Source organism: Jaculus jaculus, chromosome 17 (assembly GCF_020740685.1).
Source record: "Jaculus jaculus isolate mJacJac1 chromosome 17, mJacJac1.mat.Y.cur, whole genome shotgun sequence".
NCBI classification, from domain to species: Eukaryota; Metazoa; Chordata; class Mammalia; order Rodentia; family Dipodidae; genus Jaculus; species Jaculus jaculus.
In genome coordinates this window covers 35037087-35060483 of record NC_059118.1, presented here as the reverse complement: position 1 = coordinate 35060483, position 23397 = coordinate 35037087, and the positions used below count along the sequence as shown (strand labels likewise).

At 42.0% G+C, this 23397-nt stretch overlaps 1 protein-coding gene across 1 annotated transcript in view; it reads left to right on the top strand.

The window, feature by feature from the left end:
- The window catches only part of Slc9a9 (solute carrier family 9 member A9), a 631054-nt gene that overhangs the window by 317653 nt on the left and 290004 nt on the right, over positions 1-23397 (top strand). The window contains exon 9 of the mRNA XM_004663627.3: positions 8275-8363. Within this exon, the coding sequence (XP_004663684.1) occupies positions 8275-8363 (89 nt within the window). The remainder of the gene's footprint in view (positions 1-8274; positions 8364-23397) is intronic.

Here is a 23397-nt window from a genome sequence, read left to right as displayed (position 1 = left end):
ATGTTTCCTCCACATTAGATCTCCATAGATAATTAGGAATGGAATCAGTAGCAGAGACCCAAGTTAACTCACGAAAGTCTGGTTGCTTAAATATAGTTGTTACTGAGAACTATGTGCTTGGACTACTGGCAGTAGGGGTGCGCGCTCACTTGGTTTCCTTGCTGCAGGAACAGGGGAAGAGGAGGTTAGAACATAGACTATGCAAAGCACATACTATTCCATTGCCCAGTTCAATAGAGATGTTATATTTATCCTTACAGAAGCCTTTCCAACTTTTTTTTCTCTTTCCTTGTTTTCTTCTGTTTATCTACTTCCCCCCCACTCTCAATATATATATATATATATATATATATATATATATATATATATATATATATATATATATATATTGCCTTGAATTTGTTAAGTATTATTTAGTAACTATTAAAAATACATTGTTTGGGACTGTGGAGATAGCTCAGTGGTTAAAGGCATTTGCTTGCAAAGCCTGCCAACCAGGTTCAATACCCAGGTCCATGTAAAATCCAGATGCACAATGTGGTGCATGCATCTACAATTCATTCATGCGCAGTGGCAGGAGGTCCTGGCATGTTCCCTCTCTCTCTTCCCCTCACAAAAATAAATGACAATAGTTTTAAAAAAATATGTTGTTTGGAGCTGGAGAGATGGCTTAGCGGTTAAGCACTTGCCTGTGGAACCTAAGTACCCCTGTGTGAGGCTGATTCCTCAGGACCCACATTAGCCAGGTGTACAAGGGGGCGCACGCATCTGGAGTTCGTTCGCAGTGGCTGGAGACCCGCCTATTCTCCCTCTTTCTCTATCTGCATCTTTCTCTCTCTGTCTATCACTCTCAAATAAATAAATAATTAATTTAAAAATATGCTATTTGGAAAGTATCTTATTGTCCATCATAATGTTTTGTACTCAGAACAGACCTTTGAAACATTTGGGTGCTATCCAAAAGAGAAAGCAGGAAGCCATTGTCAATACGCCCACTTTACACCGTCATCCATGGTGCTTTGGCATGAGTAGGATGGAGACTGAGAAACGCGGGCTAAGAGGCGAGGAGCACCCCGTTGTTTTCCCACTTGTAATTGTACATACTAAATCTACTCTATTTCCTGTTAGCTTATTTTTTTTTACTCTTGTTAAAGTCTTTTTATATTACTTACTTTGGGTTCATTTCCATATCACTTGTTAAACTTCTTGAAAGCAAACTGGCCATTTACTTTACTTTCCCTGTAAAATGTATGAAAAGCTATAAATTCTCCTCTAAACAATCTGTTTATCCCATTAGTTTTGGTAGATGGCATAATGTTATTTATAACCATATATAGACATAAATAAATATATAAATAATACTTAATGTTATTTATTTCTAAGTAAGTAATAATTTATAATTTGATTATATCTTCAGCTTTACTTATAAAAATTCATTTTGAAAACTCCAGTGGTTACATTTATTAAGCCCTGACTTTTTGTTAATTTCTAGCCTTATAACAATTTAATCAGAAGTTTGACAATTTTATGACATTGCATTCAAAGGATGTGATTTGTTGGCATTTTTTTTCTTTTAGAGGGGGAAATTTATTAAACTGTTTTGTAGCAAAATATATCATTAATTTTATTCTTTAACATACTAGTATCATTCAGATTTATTAAAAATCTAAAAATGCAAAAGAATGTATAAGACTTTAAAGATCTTACAAAAATCCTTCCTACATGACAATTGTTCTCTGAAATTGCTTCATAGAGTCATGTCAGTTCTGGAAAATCAAGGAAAGGGAAACAGAATAAAACACAGAACAATAACTTTAAAACATTTCCTAACATGAGAAAAAAAAAAAAACATTGATTTAAAAAGAAAGGATTACAGAAGTGTGTTGCTCCAAAATGCGCAGGAATCATGAACAGTCCCTTTAAGGATCATGCAAGGCTATTGCCAAGCCATAGCGAGGGTGAACTGATACATGTTACCTGACTTTGGTCAGAGACTTGCTTCTTGAAGTTTGGCCCAAGGGCCACGAGCATGAAATGTCTTGATATAATAAAAACGTAGAATTTTTGCCCTACTCCAAATCTACTGACACAGATTCTGTTTCCAAGTTAATTGGTGATTTGGATAGTCAGTTTAGGTTGAATTCCAAGAAATTTCTTGCCTCATGCAGAATTCTTGAGCACAATCGAGCCTCCAGATGGGGTCAAGAGGCTTCTAATGTAAGGGGCAGAGCACTGACTGAGGCTTAGCTGGGACAAGGATGGGCAACCCATGGGTGAGAGACAACACTGAGAAAAGACACCAAAAATATTCCCTCTGGGATGAAATGCCCCTCTCCTTGGGACAAACACCAGAATTCACGATTTTCCATGGTTTTATATCTGAACGTTTGTTGTTCCTAGATGTAGAGACATCTTATTCTACACAGAAATTTCTGTCTGTTTTAAAATCTTTTAGTTTATAGGAATAAAATATCTTTTACAAGTAGAAAGTACAGTAATGATATGTTTTACATTTTTACTTTAGAAGAGTTGTCTAAAATTGAGTGTTTAAAAATCTATAAATTATCTTGTCTATTTATTGAGAAAAACAAGCTTTTTCTATTCAACGTGTCTAAAGCTTTCCTTCAGCACCACTATTATTTCTTTGTGCTGAACTTCAAAAATGAGACTAAATTCAGATGTTAGTCCTACTAGTTTGATGAAATAATTTATAGAAATGTAAGAGAGCCACAAAATTGATGGAAATCAAACTTCTAGTTCATGAGCCCTTTTTAATTATCACTCAGCCCAAACATTTCAAATGATAGACACTGTAGCATGGGTAGCATGTGTGTTCTGGAAAAGCCACAGAACTAGGAATCAGCATACTCAACTCATGTCCAAGTCTGGAGAATACCTCTCTGATAGTCCTAGATCTGACGTGTTCCCAGCACCAAGCCACTTTTTTTCAGACTGAAGACTCAAACTCACATTGCTTTTTCTTTTTTTTTAATTTTTTTTTTTTTTTATTTGAGAGCAACAGACACAAAGAGAAAGACAGATAGAGGGAGAGAGAGAGAATGGGCATGCCAGGGCTTCCAGCCTCTGCAAACGAACTCCAGACACATGTGCCCCCTTGTGCATCTGGCTAACATGGGACCTGGGGAACCGAGCCTCGAACCCGGGTCCTTAGGCTTCACAAGCAAGCGCTTAACCACTAAGCCATCTCTCCAGCCCTCACATTGCCTTTAACCAACACCAATTCCCACTATGACTAGAAGTGACAATAGCTTCAGTGTAGTCAGCTGTCACTAGTGTCCCCATTATCCCAGTTCTATCAGAGAAGATACAGGTTGGTCTTATTTCTAATTGGCAAGCTTTCAATGGATAAAGAGACCATGCAAGTTGAGATGAGAAGGGACCTGCCAGTGTCTCTGTGAGAATGCAGTTAGAACAGGGAAGCTACCTGCGTGCTGACAGGTGTGAGATGCAAGAAGAGAGGAAGCTAGTTGAACAGGGGTGAAGATCTGGAGAAGTTGAAGCGGACACCACGGTGACGGGGCCAGTGCGTGAGCCCCAGGACTAGGGGGAACAGAAAGAAGTGTATCCAGAAGCTGCAGTGAGGGGAATCTCTGGGCACTGCTTGGACTCAAGTGTTAGGACAGTGCGAGCGTGGAGACCCTGAAATTGCTTTCTCTGAGGGGTGCCATCAAGATGATCTGAAGGTACAGAAAAAAAAAGAAGAAGAAAGCTGGGCCTGGGATTGGCTGCACTGACTGTAGGCTTATGATCAGGAAGCCTAGCAAAGGCACAGCTGACAAGGAGCGGGCAGGCGGGCCTCAGTGAGCCCCCAACTGTGTGCCAGTCTCTGTCAGGAGCTCTGTGTCTGCAGAAGCCAACAGCACCGGGCAAGGAACGTGAGCAGGTGGGTTTGGAGCCGAGCTGCTGGTTAGATGACGGGCGTAAACAGTCCCTGACCCCTCACTTCTCTCGGACACACCGCACTTGAGATGGCTTCGCAGGGCCTCGTGTGATAGTCACGCAACTAATCCTCGCTGTGTGACTGTCATAGGAGGCCCAGCAGGCATGGGCAGATAGAAGCACAGTGATGATGAAAATGTGCACTAGCGGCCGGAGAGATAGCTTAGCGGTTAAGGGACTTGCCTGCAAAGCCAAAGAACCCAGGTTCAATTCTCCAGAACCCACATAAGCCAGATGCACAAAGTGGAACATGTGTCTGGAGTTCATTTGCTGTGGCTGGAGGCCATGGAACATCCATTCTCTTTCTCTCCTTCTCCCTCTCCAAGTCACTCTCTCATAAATAAATAAATGTAGCATAGTATTTTTTTTTTTTTTTTTTTTTTTTTTTTTTTTTTTTTTTTGGTTTTTCGAGTTAGAGTCTCACTACTCTAGCCCAGGCTGACCTGGAATTCACTCTGTGGTCTCAGGGTGGCCTCAAACTCACGGTGATCCTCCTACCTCTGCCTCCCAAGTGCTGGAATTAAGGGCATGCACCACCACGCCAGGCTTATAACATAATATTTTTAAAAATATGCATTAGGGTCTGGGGAGATGGCTCAATGATTCAAGGTGCTTGCTTGCCAAGCCTGCTGGCCTGAGCTCAATTCCCCAGCCTCCATGTAAAGCCTGATGGATGTTTATTTGCAACAGCAAAGAGACCCTGGTATGTGTGTGCATACATGTGCCCCCCCACACACACACAAATAAGTAAACATTTAAAGACTGTGCATTAGGAAATGGAAAACTACCAACTTGCAATCTGTTTCTACACCATAGAATTTCATAGGCTCCTCTGGCCCACAAAGGACATGTTCCAAGATGCCATGTGTGTCAGAACCCTGCCTAACCTGTACATGCTATATCTCTTCCTACATGCCACCTATGACAGAGCTTTGTTCATACATCAGGCACAGTAAGAGATTAGCCATAATAAATACCAAAGCACAGTTTAAAAAAATGTAGAATTTATCACAGGTAACTAAAGCTACAAAGTAAAACTGAAGATAGGAGGCTGCTTAACAGATATATTTAGATGAGACATTTTCAAAATGTGTTTTGGCTTATAAAAGTCACACTAATTACATTAATTTGTGTGATTTAATCAATCACCAACTATAGAATTATGATTATAGATGCTACCTTGAAGGGCCAGTTTCGTCTTGTCTTATTTTAATTACAGAACTGTCTCTGATCTTCTACATGTGCTTTTCATGGTTTGTTGTTGCTATGTGGTCTGCATGTACACATTTCCAAAAGCATTTGGAAGAACATTGCGTATCAGTTCCATACAGAAGCTAAAGAAATGAAAAGCAATGAAGCATAAGGGAAAACATCACTCCAGCTCAGATGTGTACTCTCCACTAACATACCACTATTTTCCTGAGATTTCAGAAATGATATTTTAAATATTTTATTTATTTATCTACATGAGAGATAAATAGAAGGAGGGAGAGAGGGAGAAAAAAAAAAAGAGAAAGAAGGAGGGAGAGAATGATCATGCCAGGGCCTCTAGCCCCTGCAAATGAATTCCAGACCATGTGCCACCTTGTGCATCTGGCTTATGTGGGTACTAGGGAATTGAACCTGGATCCTTAGGCTTCACAGACAAGGGCCTTAACTGCTAAGCCATCTCTACAGCCCAGAAATGATATTTTTAAGACAGTTTAGGATCACGTAAAACACTCACTGGTGCTCTAGTATCGTAGGCACAAAAGCACAGGAAGTCTGTGTAATGTTGAATGGCAGCTCTGTACATTCAAGGTGACCTTGGGTAAATTGCTTGAATTTTTTATTCAATAGGAATAGAGGCATTCAATTATCATCAATAAATACAGGGTGCCTCTCGTGTACCTAGTATCACTCAAAGGGTTGTGAATATACAACCTTTTAATAAGCTCTGTGTTTTAGTGAAGGAAGGCAGAACATAAACATACAAGTACAGACAGTGTGGGGTTTTCTGATAAAAACATCTGGAGAGATGCCGAAAAGACAGGACCTTGTGGATTTCCAGAGACGCGCTTTCTGAGCACTCGGAGTAGATGTTCCAGGGTCCTATAGTGGGACATGGTCAGTGGGAGACCATGAAACAACAAGCCAGAGAGCTACGGGGAGCAAACAGAGGCAGACAAGATCCTGGGGACCCATTACAACGTTTTGAAGAGTCCCTATTTCCAAAGGAATAGAATGTGAGGCTCCAGCAGGGGAAGCAGGGGATTCATTTGGAAGCTCTTGCTGCAGTCCAGGCCAAAGAAAAGAGGATGGTGGCTTCAGCGGAGCAGGATGCCAGAGCTGAAAGAGTTGCAGAAGTGTTTGGGCCAGGGTGCTTCCCAGGACAAGCCAGCAAAGTTGTTGAGGTCCAGTGAGAGAAGAAGTTCAAGGCGAGCCCGCAGGTTTGGCTGAGCCACAGGAAGAATGCAGACGCTGAGCAGAGAAGAGGAAGCCCAGGAGCAGGGCTGGCGAGGCGAGGCAGCCTGTATAGAGAGATGCAGCTGGCAGTAATGAGAAAGATGAAGGAAACTAGCTCACAGTAGGTGTCCCACCGGGTTGAGCCCCTTCTTTGCCCTCCCCATCACTGTTATTCTCAGAATGAACAAAGTCACTGCTCCCGCACACCTGCACCTTCATTTACTACCTCTCCAGATGATCGATATATATTCAAAACAATTCCATAGCAACAAGAGGGTCAGCTGGCCCTCATCCAGAATAGCTCCCCAAAGACCTGAAGACAGATAAATCTCTTTTTTAAGATAAACAGTGAGAAACACTTGCTATCAAAATAATACATGTGGCAGTCCTCCTAAGGCCTCCAAGTCCTTAAAACATCTTAAACTTTTCTCTGGCAGTCCTTGTTTTTCCATCAAAATTCTGGGAAAAGTGAAATGTTATATTTTTTATAAGTTTTTTTTTTTACAATTTTTCAGGAAATGCTAAGAAATTGAAATTCTACCAAAAATCTTCAAAAACAGTTAGTGAATATATATTTCTTGGCAAATGTTTCTATTTGTTTTTCTTCTTTTATCTGAAATTTTAAAACATAATATTAAGGAGAAATGCATAAACTAAATGTCTATGTGCTTGTACTTGAATTATGCCTGAGTGAAGTTGTTTTGCATATCAACTTGAGAAAACAGTCAACATGTAAATAATGGCATATGATTTACATATGAAAAAGATCAACTCAGTCCTTTGAAATTCTTTATTGCAGACTCATTGGAAACATCAGTATTCTGCTCACATGTCTCTATACTCTTAAAAATCATCAGCATTTAATATGTGAGTGTTTTTAGATAGGAAAACTCTGCTGCTTAAAATTCAGTTCAGTCTTGTTGGTCTGCATGGAGGAATACTTATGTGCTTTTCCCAAAGCTCACCTCTATGCCCAGTTTCCCCTAATTAATCGAGTCTTTAGTCCGAAGTAGAGAGTGCACCCCCACCACATGCCCAGCCCAGCCCAGGGCAATGACAGAGAGAGCAACCGAGCCCAGGAACACACACAGTTGTCTCATCACTGTAATCCCACTGTCCCCAGACAGCATCTAGCATGCACAACTTCACGGAGCCCTTAAAGTGTATTGTAGTTTAAGCAATGGACCCGGCAGTGGGCTTGGGACCAGATGGTAGCCCACTACTGGCAGGAATCTCAGCCACAGGCCTCAGACTGGCTGACCTTCAGAGAGTGTGGGTCGTGGAGGTGCGCTCACGGCTGCACACTGCAGAGCCCAGCTTTGCCAGAGAGGCAAAGGAGTGCACAAGGTCTTCTCTCTCCTTCCAGGCAAGTAGACGCATTGGAAAGAGCTCCAAACCCCTTGCCAGTGCCTTAGGTTTGTGACTCATAGCTTTTAATACTAAATTATGGCATGACGGGAACCTTTTCAGCTCCTCAAGGTATACTGTGGAAAGCAAATATGCCAAGATTTAATATAAAATGCAGCAAAGTAATTGGCACTGGCTCAGAGGAGCCCAGAGTTGATTCTACCATCTCTCCTTCATATGTTTCCAAGAATAGCTTTCCTAACTCATGATGAGGGAGTCGTTTGTCTCCAGGAAGAATCTACTTCACATTTTCAGTGAGAATGTACTTCTTCATGCTTTTCTTTCTGTTTCACCCCAAGACCCATGCTTAAAGCAAGTAGCAAGATTTACCCAGGTTTCATTATCATGGTAATTATTGAGAGTTTTAACTTTCCTGACACAAAGTCCATTTCTGCAGAGCTAGGCCTGCCCTTTGACTAGAGAAAGAAAATTGGTTTTGATTGGTCTTCTTTTGAATTTCAGGGATAGTTGCTGTTCTCTTCTGTGGAGTCACACAGGCACATTATACCTACAACAATCTGTCACCAGATTCCAAAATGAGGACTAAACAGGTAAAAAAAAAAAAATCATGACAACCTTTGTCTCTCATGTAATGATCCTTTTGCCATTCCAACTGTGTACACAGAAAGAATTTTATTAGTAAAGGAAGAAGGCAAGCTTAAGCCTTTATTATGGGTTGGATATTTATAGATATTGTTTCCCTCCAGGATAACCATTAACAATTCTGTGGGTAAGCAAAAATATACTTATAATAGTCCATTCCTCCTGAGAGATGTGGAACATAGACTGTCAGTCTGGAAGATGAAAGGCTACAGTCAGTAATAATTCACGGTCACTTACATCTAAAAGCATTATAAAGCACCAGAGAGCGGGTAGTCATAGAGAAAGAGGGAAGTAAAGAATGTGAAGGCAATGTTTTGGTCTTTAATTGAATGCTTTTGCTTCCTTGCACATTCAATTCCCCTTTACCACACCACAGGCGTGGCTTCCTTATTCTGAAGACATAGCTGTCTCGTATGAGCATACAATGGTTCCTTCCCCAACATTGCCCATTCTGTGCCAAGCACTGTGCTGAGCACTAAGAGCACAGAGACAGCATGTCAGCATGCTCAGGGGTTCATCACGAAGGTCACTGGTGAGGGCAAAGTACATAATAAGCATTAATCCACAGTGTGATACATATTAGGACAGACATATGTGAAGCAAGCATGTGGGGAGCATCAAGAAGGACACCCTCCCATATTTGTGACTGGGAAAGTTGGGAGGAAGTTTCCAGATGTGATGTCCAATCTGGAGCAAGATAAATGAAAGTAAGTAGGTACAAAGTTGGAGTTTAACAAGGACTGGATAACAATGAGAAGGACAGTCAAGGCCCAGGAATCAGCCTGGACACACTCTCAGGGAACTCACTAAAGCTGTGGGGATGGCTCAGTGTTGCTTACCAACAGGAGAAGGTGAAGCAATGACACACCGCACGGGGCGAGACCACAGAGGTAAGTGCTTTGTGAAGGCAGTAAACATCTCATCCTAAGAGTGACAAGGAAGAGGAGAGTAAATGGTATGACCCTTTGTCTCGCAGCGCTGGAGTCCATGGAGATGAATGTGTTACCAGGATTGGCTGTTTTGGAGTGTCATGTGGGAGACTACTGTCCCTCTCTTCACTACTGGTGGCTTCCTGGCAGTCCTCAGAGTACCTTAGTTTATAGACCAATCATCTCAACATCTGCCTTCATATCCCCATGGCCTTTTCCCTGGGTGCCCATATCCAAATTTTCTTTTTCTCATCAGTCGTATTGGGTTAGGGGCTTCTCTACTCAAGTATGACTTCCTCTGAACTGATGACATCTCCAGTGTCCCTACTTCCCAACAATGTCACATTCTGAGGCACTTAGGGTTAGGACTACAGTGCATTTTGGAGGAACCCAGCTCAGCCTAAATAAGATTATTGAGGATTAAGTTTGGCAGCCTACTTGGTACTGCTACTATGGAGTTTAACAAATGCAGGAAAGAGGGAACATTGAACTTGCAACACGGGTTGTTGTTGTTGTTATTATTATTATTATTATTATTATTATTATTATTATTATTTTGAAATGGCCACTGGATGATATGAGGCAGGGTTGTTGAAGTCACTGCATGGAGACCCAATGGCACCATAAGAATGAACATTGGGTTGCAGTGGAGACCCCAGTTAGGACTATAGAATGGCTATCAAAGATCTGCTGGCCCAGGATGGGTTGTTTCCCAGCCTGTAAGCATCTGATTGGAGGGACAGAATTGGACATACAGAGACTTCATCACTAGTTACAAATGTCAAGATTGTATCTGCATGATTTAATGTTGCCCTGTTTGTTGTTAGATCTTATATAGGTTCAATCTGTCCTTGCAATGGCATCTTTTGCAGTGAGAATATTTACTGCGTGTCATATGTGCTTTTGATTTCACAGCATACAGTTAAGAAGTGTTGGACTTGAGTAGTGTTAATAGTGTTGGGGTTGATTAAAAAAAAACTATGTTAAAGTTGGACTGAATGCACTTTACATCAAGTTGGTCATCAGTTTATGGGGCCAAGGGTGGAATGGTTTGAATTATCTGTTACCCACAGACCTGGTGTGCTTGGAATGTTTGGTTCCCAGGAGGTGGAGCCTTGCTGGAGGAGGTGTGGCGCTGGGGGTGGACCTTGAGGTTTATTAGGTCTCACTTACCAATGTTGATTGAGCTTACTATCCTGCTGCTGTCTGCCACCTGCTGTGGCAAGAAGGTGATGCCCAACCTGTGCTCTGCCATCTTTCCCCTGCCATCACAGAGCTTCCCCTAGAGACTACAGACCACACTTTCCTCCTATAAACTGCTTCTGGTCAGATGCTCTGTGCCAGCAATGAGAGAGTAACTACAAGAAGATCCAATAGTGGACACTTGTTTCCCACCCTGCAAGGTTCTATCATTTTGGTTAGGTGGGGTTTGGTGGTCTGCCTGTACCAATTGAGCTCATTTCCACACCTGTGGGTTTCCTTGAGGGTTTTATTCTGGAATAAATTTGACCAGGGCACCTTTGCCAGTGTCATGTGGCTGTCATTCCTCTCCTGGCAGAAGAGTAAGCCCAGTGCAAACACGTGCTGTTTCATTCATTTGCTTATGTCACCTCTCCTAAGCATCCTACTAGGCTCAATCCAAAGTCAAGAGGCCAGGCTGGTTCCCAGGCCACAGTGGGTGAGCACTGCAAAGTGCTATGGTGGGAGTGGGGACTTAGGGCACGATGAAGAATTGGACTGAATGCTGTGATCTACCCAAAATGCAAGTGACACAGAGAAGCTTTTATAGTGAACCTGCTGATGCCAAGGACTTGACATGTGAGATGGGGACAGTGGGGGCCGGGAAAACAAAGAAGCATCTAAGGTAAACCTGTAAAAGGCCAGGAGTTCCCATACAGGCGCTCCCAAAGGTCCATGGTGAGCTCTGTCCTGGCTGTGGCTTTCATCCCCTCTGGCTGTCATAGCTCAAGTTCTGTTCCTTTGGCCCTTAACCACCTCTTCTGTGCCAGGCTCTGCAAGGTTGCTGTAGCAGTTATGTTGTTGTTGTTGGGGAAAACGACACCCAACAAGAAGCAGCTCATGAAAGGAAGGATTTGCTTCAGCTTGCAGCTTTGAGGGGAGGTTCCAACATGGCAGAGCAGGAAGCTGGCTCCCATGATCACATACATGAGATGTGAGTCAGTTCCAGTGGGCTAGGCTGCCACCCATGACACACCTCCCCCAGCAAAGTTGCATCTCCCAAAGGCTCCACAACTTTCCCAAACGGTCACCAGTGGGGAAACAAAATTTAAAACACACGAGGCTATCAGGGCACAGTTCACATTAAAACCACTGCAGCACCCTTCCCCTCTGCCCATCACCTTTCTTGAGGTAGATGCTTTACGGGAATCATGAAATGCAATTACAAAACTTTTGGGAGTCCGTGAATTAAACAAAACTAAATAAAATAAAAGCCTAATATAATACCTAAGACCCTGCAATTTCTCTAGTTCCAGGACCCTTTTAAATATAATTGCTAGTATTCACTAGGGCTACAAAGGGAAATGTCTTGGGCTGCCTGTCCTGGGCTGTTTTGGTTCTCTGAGCATTTGTATTCTGGGAGCTAAGTCCTGTTTAGGGATTTGCACTTTTAAGTCATGCTATCTAGACTGCTCAGCAAAACTTCAAAGATAACTCATCTCATGGTGAGACAACAACCCTGCGCCTTCGGGAGACAAAGCCAAGTTCAGTGCTCCACAGCCTCTTTTCTCCTGCTGAATGGCTTGACAAGTCATCCCTGTTGGCTTCCAGATCTATTTCATAGCACTCTCCTTGAAGGAAGGAGATTGGTACCAGCTCATTCATTAATGTCTACATACTCACACCCTCTCAGTACTGTGTCTCCCGTCTTCTTTCCCGGGTGCCTAGATAAAGCAGGAGCTTAGCAGATGCTGACACCCTTGCACGCCCTTCTTGTGTCTTTCTGTACATCTTTTCTTCCTATCAGAATTTTTCATTTTCCATTTATTTCTTTTCGTAATGTATGAACAAATGGCATACCTGATTATTTCTAAACATTCATAGCTATACATAGATATGAAGTTCACACATAGCCCATAATCTCATATGCAGAATTGATGGTCACTGCTCTGAAATAAAGGCAACCAGTGGTACTTGGCCATGTCGGCTCAGGGTTGAAGCAAAGTTCAAAGTCCACATGGGAAACCTACTATGAAGAATAGAGAAATACAGATTGTTGTAGAGGGAACCACTGTATCCTCTCTGAAGCTGGGGAAGGGTGGTGTGGCACAACCAGGCTAAAAGACACATTGTGTCTCTGAGCAGCTTCCTACGTTGTGGCACCTTCCCAACAGGTGAATAAGCCTCTTTACCTCTCTCCTCAGGTCTACATAATGGAAGAGGAGGGAATCATCTAGTGTAATCTTGGGAAAAATCCATGTAAATCAACTTTTTGTTATAAAATCTATAGGTGTTATGATTTACAAAGCAATTTCATTGACTATCTAATCAACTAATAAAATAGCTATATATGGAGACAAGGGATTTGGGGAATTACATATTGTTGCAGTTTTGAAAACTAGATTTCCCTTTAAAGAATTATATTTTTTCACTTTAAAATATGTTTTGTAAATGACGTTTGTGCTCTAAATATAGGTGAATTTATTTGGGCATGTGTTTGTGAGGAAAAACCCAACTCACATAGCATCAGTATGGGTCAGACACAAAACAGCATAGTAGAGACACTATCGTGATGTTATCCACCATGGAATTCACACTGTGGACAGAAAAACATTTTACGAATATGTGCAGACGTCCCTTTCCCCAAAGCGGCACAGTTTGCTGCCTCAGTATGTGACATTCACTTCAAAAAACCAACAGGTCCCATGAGTCTTGCTTCTGGCCCTGGACTCTGAGTGATGCTAGGAACACTGTAGGAGCCCATCAGCCCACAGCCACCTAGGCCTATGGGCTACTCTCACTTGTCCCAGCCGGCCTCCCCCTTCTTCCCTTTACCTGCAGGCTGGCCTGGGAGCTGAAATCTGGCCATCAGCTATCTTTGCCTGAGGCTGACTTGAACAACTGTGTATTTCCAAATTAACCCCTTTTACTAGAATTTCTAGTTCCTTTCTCACAGTTCTTACTTAAAAAATTATTTTCAACATATATGGATGGATATATAACATACATCTAAATAACTTACATTTATTGTTCATTAAAACATCAAAAGCACTTTCTACTTCCCCTTATACATAGGAGACCATGCTTGTGACTATCAGAAGCATTCATTCATTCATTCAGCTAAAGTCTTTAGAGCCTACTGATCAAGATGCTGCTGCTATATCAGTGGGTTTAAGGGAATTACAGTAACCTAGAGCAAGACAGGGACTAGAGATAGGATGGGAACATACGATTTTGACTGGGTGGCCAGCAAAGGCCTCAGTGAGAAGACAGGACTTGAAGGATGTGAAAATAGGAGTCACAGGCTGGAGAGATGACTCAGTAGCTAAAAGGCACTTTCTTGCAAAGCCTGATGGCCTGGGTCCCATTCCTCAGTACCCACATAAATACAGAGCACAAAGTGGCACATGTGTTTGAATTCATTTGCAATGACAAGAAAGTGAGAGTCACATGCCTATTTGGGTACAAAGCTATCCAGACATTGAGAACAACAGGTAACAAGAACCCTAGGTACAAAAGGACCAATGTGTCTAATCAGAGTGAACCAGGGTGGAGGGAATTTCAGAGATCACATCAACACAGCCATAAGGGGCAGGCCCTGGAGAATCATATGGTGTGGGAACAATGGAAGCTTCTCACTACATCCATGCATGCTCTGTGACTTATCATCAGAGGTGCTATTCATTATCCAGGTAAGTGACAAGAAGGACAGGCTGGAGGACAATCAGAAACCTAGAGTGAACTTGCTCAGCTGGGGGTGTGTACTCGGCAGTGAAATGGACCTGTAGAGTCATCAGACAGATAGGGTCCTGCTTGGCTAGATATGTAATGTTGTTGGTCATCAGCATACAACTTACCCGTAAAATCATGAGAGTAGATGAGCTCTTGTTTGGATGCTCACATCCCCTAAAGCCCATGTAGTAAAGGCTTGGTCCCTGGGGTGACTCTCTTGAGAAATGGAGCCTCATCAAAGGTCTCAATTCACTGTGGATGTGCCCTTGAAAGGGACTATGGGACCCTGGTCCCTTTGTCTTTCTCATTTTCTTCTTGGTCATGAGGCAAATGGTTTTATTCCACCACACTGTCCTGCTATGATGTGCTGTCTCACCACAGGCCAAAGCAATGGGGCCAATCAATCATAGACAACACCCTTCAAAACTGTAAGGCAAAATAAGCCTTTTCACTTTACAAGTCAATTGTCTCAGTTGTCCCCCCATAAGGCTGGGAAGTTAGCACTCAATTTAGGGCAATGATAAGGAAAGGTTCTAAAACTAAGGCCTGAGTTACCAAGTATAAAGAGGTCAGCAAAGGAGGAGTCACAGCCATCAGGGCAAGGGAAGTCCAGGAAAGTTTCCTGTCCTGGAAGTCAAAGGAACAATCAAGCTCAAGAAGGGGAGTGGCACAGTGTGTCAATGCTGCTGAAATAATGAGAAAGCCCAGGGTGTGACTTCTGGTCAAGATGGCGTCCTCCTAACCACCCCGCACCTCCCCGGGAAGGAAAGGCAAGGCATTAAGGGTTCACTGAGTCTTTTAGGGGAGAGCAATCTCTAATAGATCATCAGTGGGAGGGCACAGAGGGGAATAAAAAAGGAATCAGCTGATTCCCTTGCTCTCGGGTAGCCCACTGGTCCCCCAATTCCCCCAAGCAGCCTCCCGAGCCGTAGTCCCAGCCTCAGGTTACTCCCGCACTTACTGCAAGGAAGGGGACCCAGGCCAGCATATTCCACTTGCCTCACTGCACAGGGGTGACCGCCTTGCTATCCCCGCCCACGTGTGACCTCAGGCTGGCTCTGTCCAGCAGGCCATGCGAGCTCAGGTGTCCATCTGCCGCCATGCGCCCATGCTGCCCATCAGCCCCCATGAGCTCATCCCGCTCCACCCATCTGCTCGCTTGCTGCTCTGGCCGCCCATCCATGCCTGAGCTCAGGCCCATTCCACCTGCCCAGGCTCTAGCTCAGGCGTGCTCTGCCTGTCCACTGCGAGATCAGGCCAGCTCCTCCCATCTGTCCTTATGAGCTCAGGCCAGCCCAATTCCCTCCCCACCCCCACTCTGTCTTCCCACCTCTCAGGCAAGCTCAGGCTGATCTGCCCACCCACATGTGAGCTCAGGACCACTCTGCCTATCCACTTGCCCATGTGTAGGCCCAGGCCCGCTCCCCCAGTCCCACTCTCCCTGCCCATACACTGATGGGCAGACCACAGTGCAAAAGAAACAACATGAAAAAATCAAATGCAAGTAAATCCAGTAAGATTATCTAGTCCTACAATGGATGTCTCTAATAAAAACATAGAAGAGACATTAGGATCAGAACACCAAAATGAAACTATGAGCAATGCAACCCTGACCAAGCTACTGGTAGAACTTGTAGAAAAGTAACAAAGGACCGATAATTGTATGGATGCTGCCATCACTAAAATAGACCTAATAGATAAGAAAGTGGAAGGAGTTCAGGGACAGTTAGGAGATATGAAGGAGAGTGTAAAAAAGGAGGACCTCAAAAATCAGCTGGCTATGCTAAACGAAGACAAAGAAATGCAGGGATGAATTCCAAGAAGCATCAAGAAAATCAGAAAATGATGTGAAAAGGGAACTAGACAGAGGGATGGAACCTACTACTACAATGAGGACCAGGGACATGAAAAGTTAGCTGAGGGAAATGGGGTGAAATGAATGACCCACTTTATTTTTTAGGTGAGAGAAATAATAGGACTTTGGTATGTTGAGGAGAATGTAAAGAAATGATAGTCAAGTCTTTCAAAGGAAAACTTCAAGCTCCTGTTTTCCAATGTAGTGAATCAAATTATCTTCCCTCTTATTAAATATTGTTTGAGTAGTAGGAGGGAGCATAGCAATTGTAAGACTCAACTTCATGTATTCAATGAGCCTTCAGTGGAGAATTGGATAACATAAATAAACGTGTAAATACCTTTATGATACTTGCAGCTGATTCACAGTCATTTATCATGTATTTGACTCCATCTTTGAAAATCTACCAATTTCAGTGCATTTAATTTTTTTACTCAAATGCAGTTGAGTTGGACATAGATGTTTTCATGTGTTTACTTTTGAAGAGCCAGATTCCTTGTCAAGCATTTATGCCAAACAATTGCATCTTTATTGTAGCATATTCTTTCCAGATGTTTATTGTATTTCCATTCTCCTCAATGATATTTTTAGTGTTTATTGCCATTGAATGGAAAAGCAGCAATGCAAATCCAAATTTAAATTTCCAATAAAAAAGACAATGGAAGCCAAATTGTGCTGTGCATGACTGTAAGAAAATTCAAGTAAAGGATTTGGATTGTGGGTAAGGCTAGATGATATGGTAGAAAGAGTATTTGAGAAAACTAAGTCTTATTTCCAACTTTACTACTAATTCAGGAAGATGAATAAGTAATTGAACACATGCAACTTTCAGGTTTTTGCCTGTAAAATGAATTATTAAACTCTATGGTATTATTAAAAGTTTATACTCTAAACCCAATATTCTGTGACTGAATATAGAGTATAAGATATATACCATGTTTCTTGTAGAGTCCATGTAGGCAGAGATCACTAACTTAAAAGCTATAATGCATGGAGTGAGATATGTGATCATTTTACCCATTTTAGTAAGGTGTCAAATAAGTAAGTTAATTAAGTGCAAGGATGAGGTAGTCAGTCCTTGGTTCATATTAGGGTGAAAAACTTTATATTGAGAATTAGATGGTTCCTTCTAAAAAATATGAGTTTGAACCTGAGTGGTTGCAATAATTTTTTCTAAGACTGCTTCTAGAGAAGACAAATTCTATGTTGCAAGAACTCAGCCTCATAAGGTATGACTGAAGGACTTTCTGGGCTTTCATTGTAAGTTTGTCCTACATATGTACTAAGCATCACATTGGTTGTGTATCATGCTAGAAGCCAGAGACATAGGCAAGCGAGACATAGTTCTTAGAATCATCTGATAAAACAGATGATCCTTATATGTACATATACAAGTGTGCATACGTGAGTGTATGGCTTAACATGTGCAATCACCCCATGTGGCCGCAGGAGGTGACTGTGTAGGTTTCTTAGGGGATAAAAGCCAGGAGAATGAGGTATGCAGGAACATAATACAGAAAGACAATGAGCTTCACAAGACACTACAACAGAGACTACATTGTGACTAGGCCCCACAAGGCTTTAGTAAAGAAGAGAGGAGTGTGTATGGCTGCAAGTACAGCCTGAGGAACGTGGGCAGGCATGTCAGAGAGAGGCTCAAACATGGTGAGTTCAGGAAGACCTTGTAGCATCTCAGTGGGCTGCATTTTGGACAACTCTGTTCTCTAAGGTTGATGTGTGTTTAGGCATAGATAGGGATGTTGGCAATCAGATTGGTAACCTGGATAGCATCATGGAGGAAAGACTGAACACAGAATCTTCTGGAATTAGCAGCATGCTTATCTCTACTTGTGATTTTAAGGTCTAGTTATGAGCAACATGGCTATTGCCAACCATGACATTGAGATCAACACTCATTGCATTTCCTTCTAATAAAATATTTACACAGACAACGTCCACATTGACTTTAATCCTTCACAACCATACTCATATCTTAGAATGTTGTGGTCCCTAAACAATATTTCTAGAAATTCAGCATTTTACCTTTGCCTTGGATTTAAGAGCTCAATAAATTCTTACTGAATTACTAAATAAGTTAATGAGTAACTTAATTATGACCATTAACATTCCAAGGTAAAAAGTAGAAAGTAGAAACAATATGTGCTAATTAGCGGTTTTATTTAATTCTGATATCATGCTTTGATTTAAATGTGATGAGCAGGATGTCTAGGTTAATATCTAGGTTAATCCTAAGTCATTGAAAGAAAGATCAAGTGCAATTCTATTACCTGTTGATTTCCTGTGGTATCTCTGCCTTATTGATTTGAATTACAGTGGCTTTTGATTATGGCTTTGGGCATTGTTTTCTGCAACACATTTAATAAAAGCAGTCACGTTTCTTGCCAGTTACCTGTTCCAAGGCATAGTGGAGAGAGAACGTCAGGGGCAACAATGCCCCTGCTTCCTGACTTATGAGAAGATCAAAGATATCTTCATAAAGCATAGAATTGCCATTATTTTTATTCTAATTACATTTCTTTTGTCAAGGTTTCTACCACATTTCTTCTCCCCTTCATTCAAAATACCTTTGAAAATATCATCCTAGAAGGGTTGAATTTATAAATGATGGCAAAGTGTTTAAATTTCTCTGTAGCTGAGCTGGTGATTCTTTTCAATGAAGCTCATTATATTGTATAAAGGACATTTAGTAGTTCGACTAATAAGTGTTCCCTTTTAAATGCTAATGACAGTGGGGCTCCCACATCAAGGCAAGAACACACTGTTCTTGCAGTGCCTGGAAAGTCTGTGAAACCCTCATGGAAAGGTCTGTACTCCACAACTAACTGGCATTCTGGGTCCACAAATGACTGTTTGGAGCCTGAAATGGTGAGTGACCTCTGTTTGGAGCACTGGAGTCCAGAGGCTAGGCAGAATAAAGACAGAAGGGCATATACCATGCTTCTTTAAAATTCCTCATGTGATTTTTTTTTCCCTGACAAAGCTTTATTTGGACTGTAACTACTCAATTAAACTTATCCTACTCTCTTAACCCCACATCTGTGTTTGTTTACACATAGCATATAATTACAGTGGGGAATATTAGGTCATAAAATCAAAAAGGTTGAGAGGTAAATGGGGCTATAAAGTAAACTTTTAAGCTCCTCAAATTTCTCTCCCTCCCTTTCTCCTTCACTCTATCTTTTCTTTCAGTTTTAGAAAAAATACCACCATCAACTAATGCTTAGATAGCAACTTATAAAAATGTATTTTCTATGATCCCTATCCTTGTATGTATAGGTCTGATTCAAAGCATAATGAGAGATGTATTTAAATAGGATATAATCTATTCGTTGGCCTAGTCTCTGCTCTGGTGACATCAAGACAGATGGTTGCCCATCATTACCTTAAAATTTCTAAGGATGGCAATGGCATAGACCCCTGTAATATAATCCATTACAGTTTTATCACCCTGCCTATAGGTAACAGGTATGAAGGGCTTCCATTTCACAATAGCATTTTGGAGTGATAAATGAAAATTGCTATAATTTTTCTACACATTTTAATTAACTTTCATTGATGCAGCACAGAAAACATCGCGACTGAATATGTATGTTTAGGTGTGTGTTCAGTACAGAAGGTGGACAAATTTCTGGATGCTCTTTCCTTGATAGTCTCAAAAGATATAGAAAATGTAGTTAATAAAAATTGTCTATGGAAAATTTCTTCAGAAGAGTATTTGAATTGCTTCTAGAAATGCAGCTGAAAAATCCAAAAAATCCCATCCATAAAGATAGGCTGTATATACCTTTCAACAAAGTACCCGAAAGGGAATTTGGTTTTAGAAAAGTCACTAGAGCAATTGCTCTGAATTCCATTTGCAAAGAGAATAAAAGCCTTGAACAGAATCAGGAGTGACCAGTCTGGCCTTGAGGAGAAAAGAAGATCTGTTGAGGAGGTCTGTTTTAATAGAACTGCTTCAGCAGGGCGCACCCAGCTAACAGAGTATTTCTCAAGTGTTTTCCTTTGGTTTCAAAGGTATAGAACCTATGCTTTAAGTCAGGGTTCTTTCACCTTTTTATACTGTGACTTCCTCTGGTCAAATTAAATTTTCAAAGACAAACTGTAAGGGAAAAGATACCTGGTCAAAACCAGGGCAATTCTTCTACTGGGAAAGAGTGTCAACCTTGCCATCATTGTAGGAACCTGTGTCTCAATGACTCTGTTTTTCTCTAAGGACCTGGAAAATGTGGTCCCTGAGGTTCCCATCTGGACAGAGGTGCTCAGGATTTCCACAAAGATGCTCTTCCCATGACAGCATGGCCCTCCTGCACAGGGTAGAGCAGTTCTCCTGGCCAGTTAGAAGCAGCCAGACATTGCGAGTGCTGGCAGTTCTCTGGATATGACACAGCAGGTTTCTGCGGAGCCAACATTCTGTGCGCAGTCTCCCTCAGGCCACACAGGGAGCTGCGGCTTTACTTCCCCTACAGGTGTTCTCAAGTGCGGTCTGCAGGCTGGTGTCTCAGTGATTCATTTTAATCATACTGCCTGTCCTCATTTCTGGCATAGGTTAATAATTTATAGGAGCATCTTAGTGAAAACATCACCCTTCTTCCCCTTTGTGCTGATTTAGTGTTTAGCTTTTGTCTTGCTTTTATAACACCTAGTAGAGGTCTGTAAGGGACTTTTGACTCACCCAAGCATTCTAGAGACTAAAAGAGTTTGGAGCCATCTCAAGAGCCGTCTGACATGAAAGGAGCATTTCTTTCTCATGTAGCTCTGCCAGACATTTCCTGAAAAGACTGGATGCTTCCTGAATGGATGTGCATTTACAGGTTCACTGGCCTGTTGAATAAGGCAAGAATACGCTTTAAGGGCATTCCCTATGTTAAAGGAAGAAAACACCTTTTAGAGGCTCTAGAATGTTCATCAGCAGTAACATGTGTCCAGACCTGGTTGCTGATTTGTCCAAGTTGCAGGCAACTCAGTGGAAGGATTCTGCATTTTATCCATAGTTGGTACTCATGTGTGTTCAGAATTACATGTAAAGAAGGCATTAAGCAGCAATGGCTAACTAACCCTTGAAAGGTAAATTCCTTGAAATGGGGTCTTAGAGTGCCCAAGTCAGCACCTTCCTATGAGACACTGTGTAATGAACTTAGTCCTCCCAACTCACCTACCTGCTGGCATGGCTGCACCATGAGCAAATGCTAACTGACAAAACTGAGGAGCACTGGAAGGTGGGATGGTTGCACTTGGAACACAGATGTTCCTGCTGGGGGCTCAGCTGTCTTAACACAGTGCTAGTCAGTGAACTTGAAAGCATTTGTGTCTGTGTCTGAGGAAGTGGACGGGATCAATTCCAAAAGAGCTGGACACACACCCAGAGCGAAGCTTACTAGTGAGCAGAGGCAGTAGCTGGGACTCAAACAGATAGCCATGGAGCTGAAGGAGTCAGCACAGAATATCAGCTGCCCCTAGGAGTGAGGCAGTCCTAGAAGAGCAAGGGGAAAAAACATCACGATTGCTGTGCATGGAAGCCCGCAGTAAAGCCAGGGCTGGCTGCATCTCTGTAGGTGGGAGGGCACAAGCCAGAATTGAGGGGCAGGCAATGCTAAACTAATGAATGGGCCATCCCAAGTTCCTCATCTTGGAATCACCTGAAGTATTACACACCAAATTCTTTCTTTCTGTTTTCTTTTCTTTTCTTTTTTTTAATACAATTTCTGGTACAAATCCCAGATACCTTGGTCCCATGCCCAGGTCTTATTATTTATTTAGTCTACAGTATTTTAAACTCCATCTAAATAATGCAAATCAGTGGTCAAAGTTGAGAGTCTAGAAGACACTGGACATGGGCTTGGCAGGTGGGAGAGTTTTGATGTAGCCAGTCCAGTGAAAACGTCCCAGTGATAGTACTAGGAAGCTGTAATGCCGGTGGGCTAAGGGCAGTGGCTCTCAAGCCAGACTACATAGAGGGATCACTCAGAGTGGTCTGAAAATCTCCATGTTTAGTGCTTCTTCCAAGATGCTGATCTGATGAGCGTGGAGTGCGGGCTCAGCAACAGGATGGTTTCAAGACCTCCAGTGGGTAACAGCACATGAGAGCCAGCGAACTGGGGACACTAAAGTCACTAAAAAGCTCCTCCTTTAGTAGTTCCATAAATGTTTCAGAGAAAATGAAACTTCAGTGGAGATCTTGTATTCTTTGTGAGTAGGTGGAGACAGAGGCAACATGATTTGAATGTTTGTATAACTGCATTTATTTTCGTAGGGGGGATGTTTCCAAGACATTACCCAAATAAGTATTCCCATAATTCTTAGATCTGGAAAGGCAATCACACTGCCAAAACCAAAATCAGCAGATTCCTTTTGCCGGTGACTTGCTCAACTACTTGAAACTCACAAATAGAGGTTTCACTGCAACAGTCCCAGATTCACTGACAGAGCAGGTTAACCCATCATACTATGTAGAAAATAGTGATCTGCTTTCATTGTAATCTTTAACTTGCTAATGTGCAATTGAGTAATATTTATTGGATAGTTGTTGATCACTGTCTCAATTTAATGAAAATCAGCATATGTAATCCGCATGACAATAGCCAATAGGTAGTTGTTATTAGTGCTGCTTTAATGAGGGAAAACTGAGGTGCCGAGGGGATTGTAACTCATATGGGTTTGTATAAGTAGAAATGTACAGGGAAAATGAGACTGAAACGGATTCCAAGTCCAGGTCTTTCTCTCAATAAACTGCCTTCCTTCCATCTCTAATAAGTGAATCAAATGTATCTCATGTCCTAACTTTTATTTTCTAGTTTGTTTTATGAAATACATTTTGAAAGTTGCTATATAGAGAGACCTGTGCTTATCCATCTAGTGCTATACCTACCATGCCATAACATATCATTGTACTATACCATTCTGTCATATCATACTATACCATGCCATACCATACCATACCACGCCATACTGTCTGGGATGGTTTTAATGAACTATCTCTTTAAGGCTGATGTATTTTGACTATGTGGTTCCCAGATGGTGACAATCTGGGACATGGAGTCTTGCTGGGAGAGGAATATTACTACAAGACATTGAGGTTGATTAGCCCAGCTTGCCAGCGCTAGCCAGTTAACACTCTTGCTGCTCCTGCCAGCTGCTGTGGCAAGATTTGATGTCTAGCCTCTGCTCTACCATGCTTTCTACACTATGATGAAATTTGCCCTCAAAGTTCTAAGCCCAAAATATCCTTTCTTCCATATGCTGCTTTTGGTTGGGTGTTTTGTCCCAGCA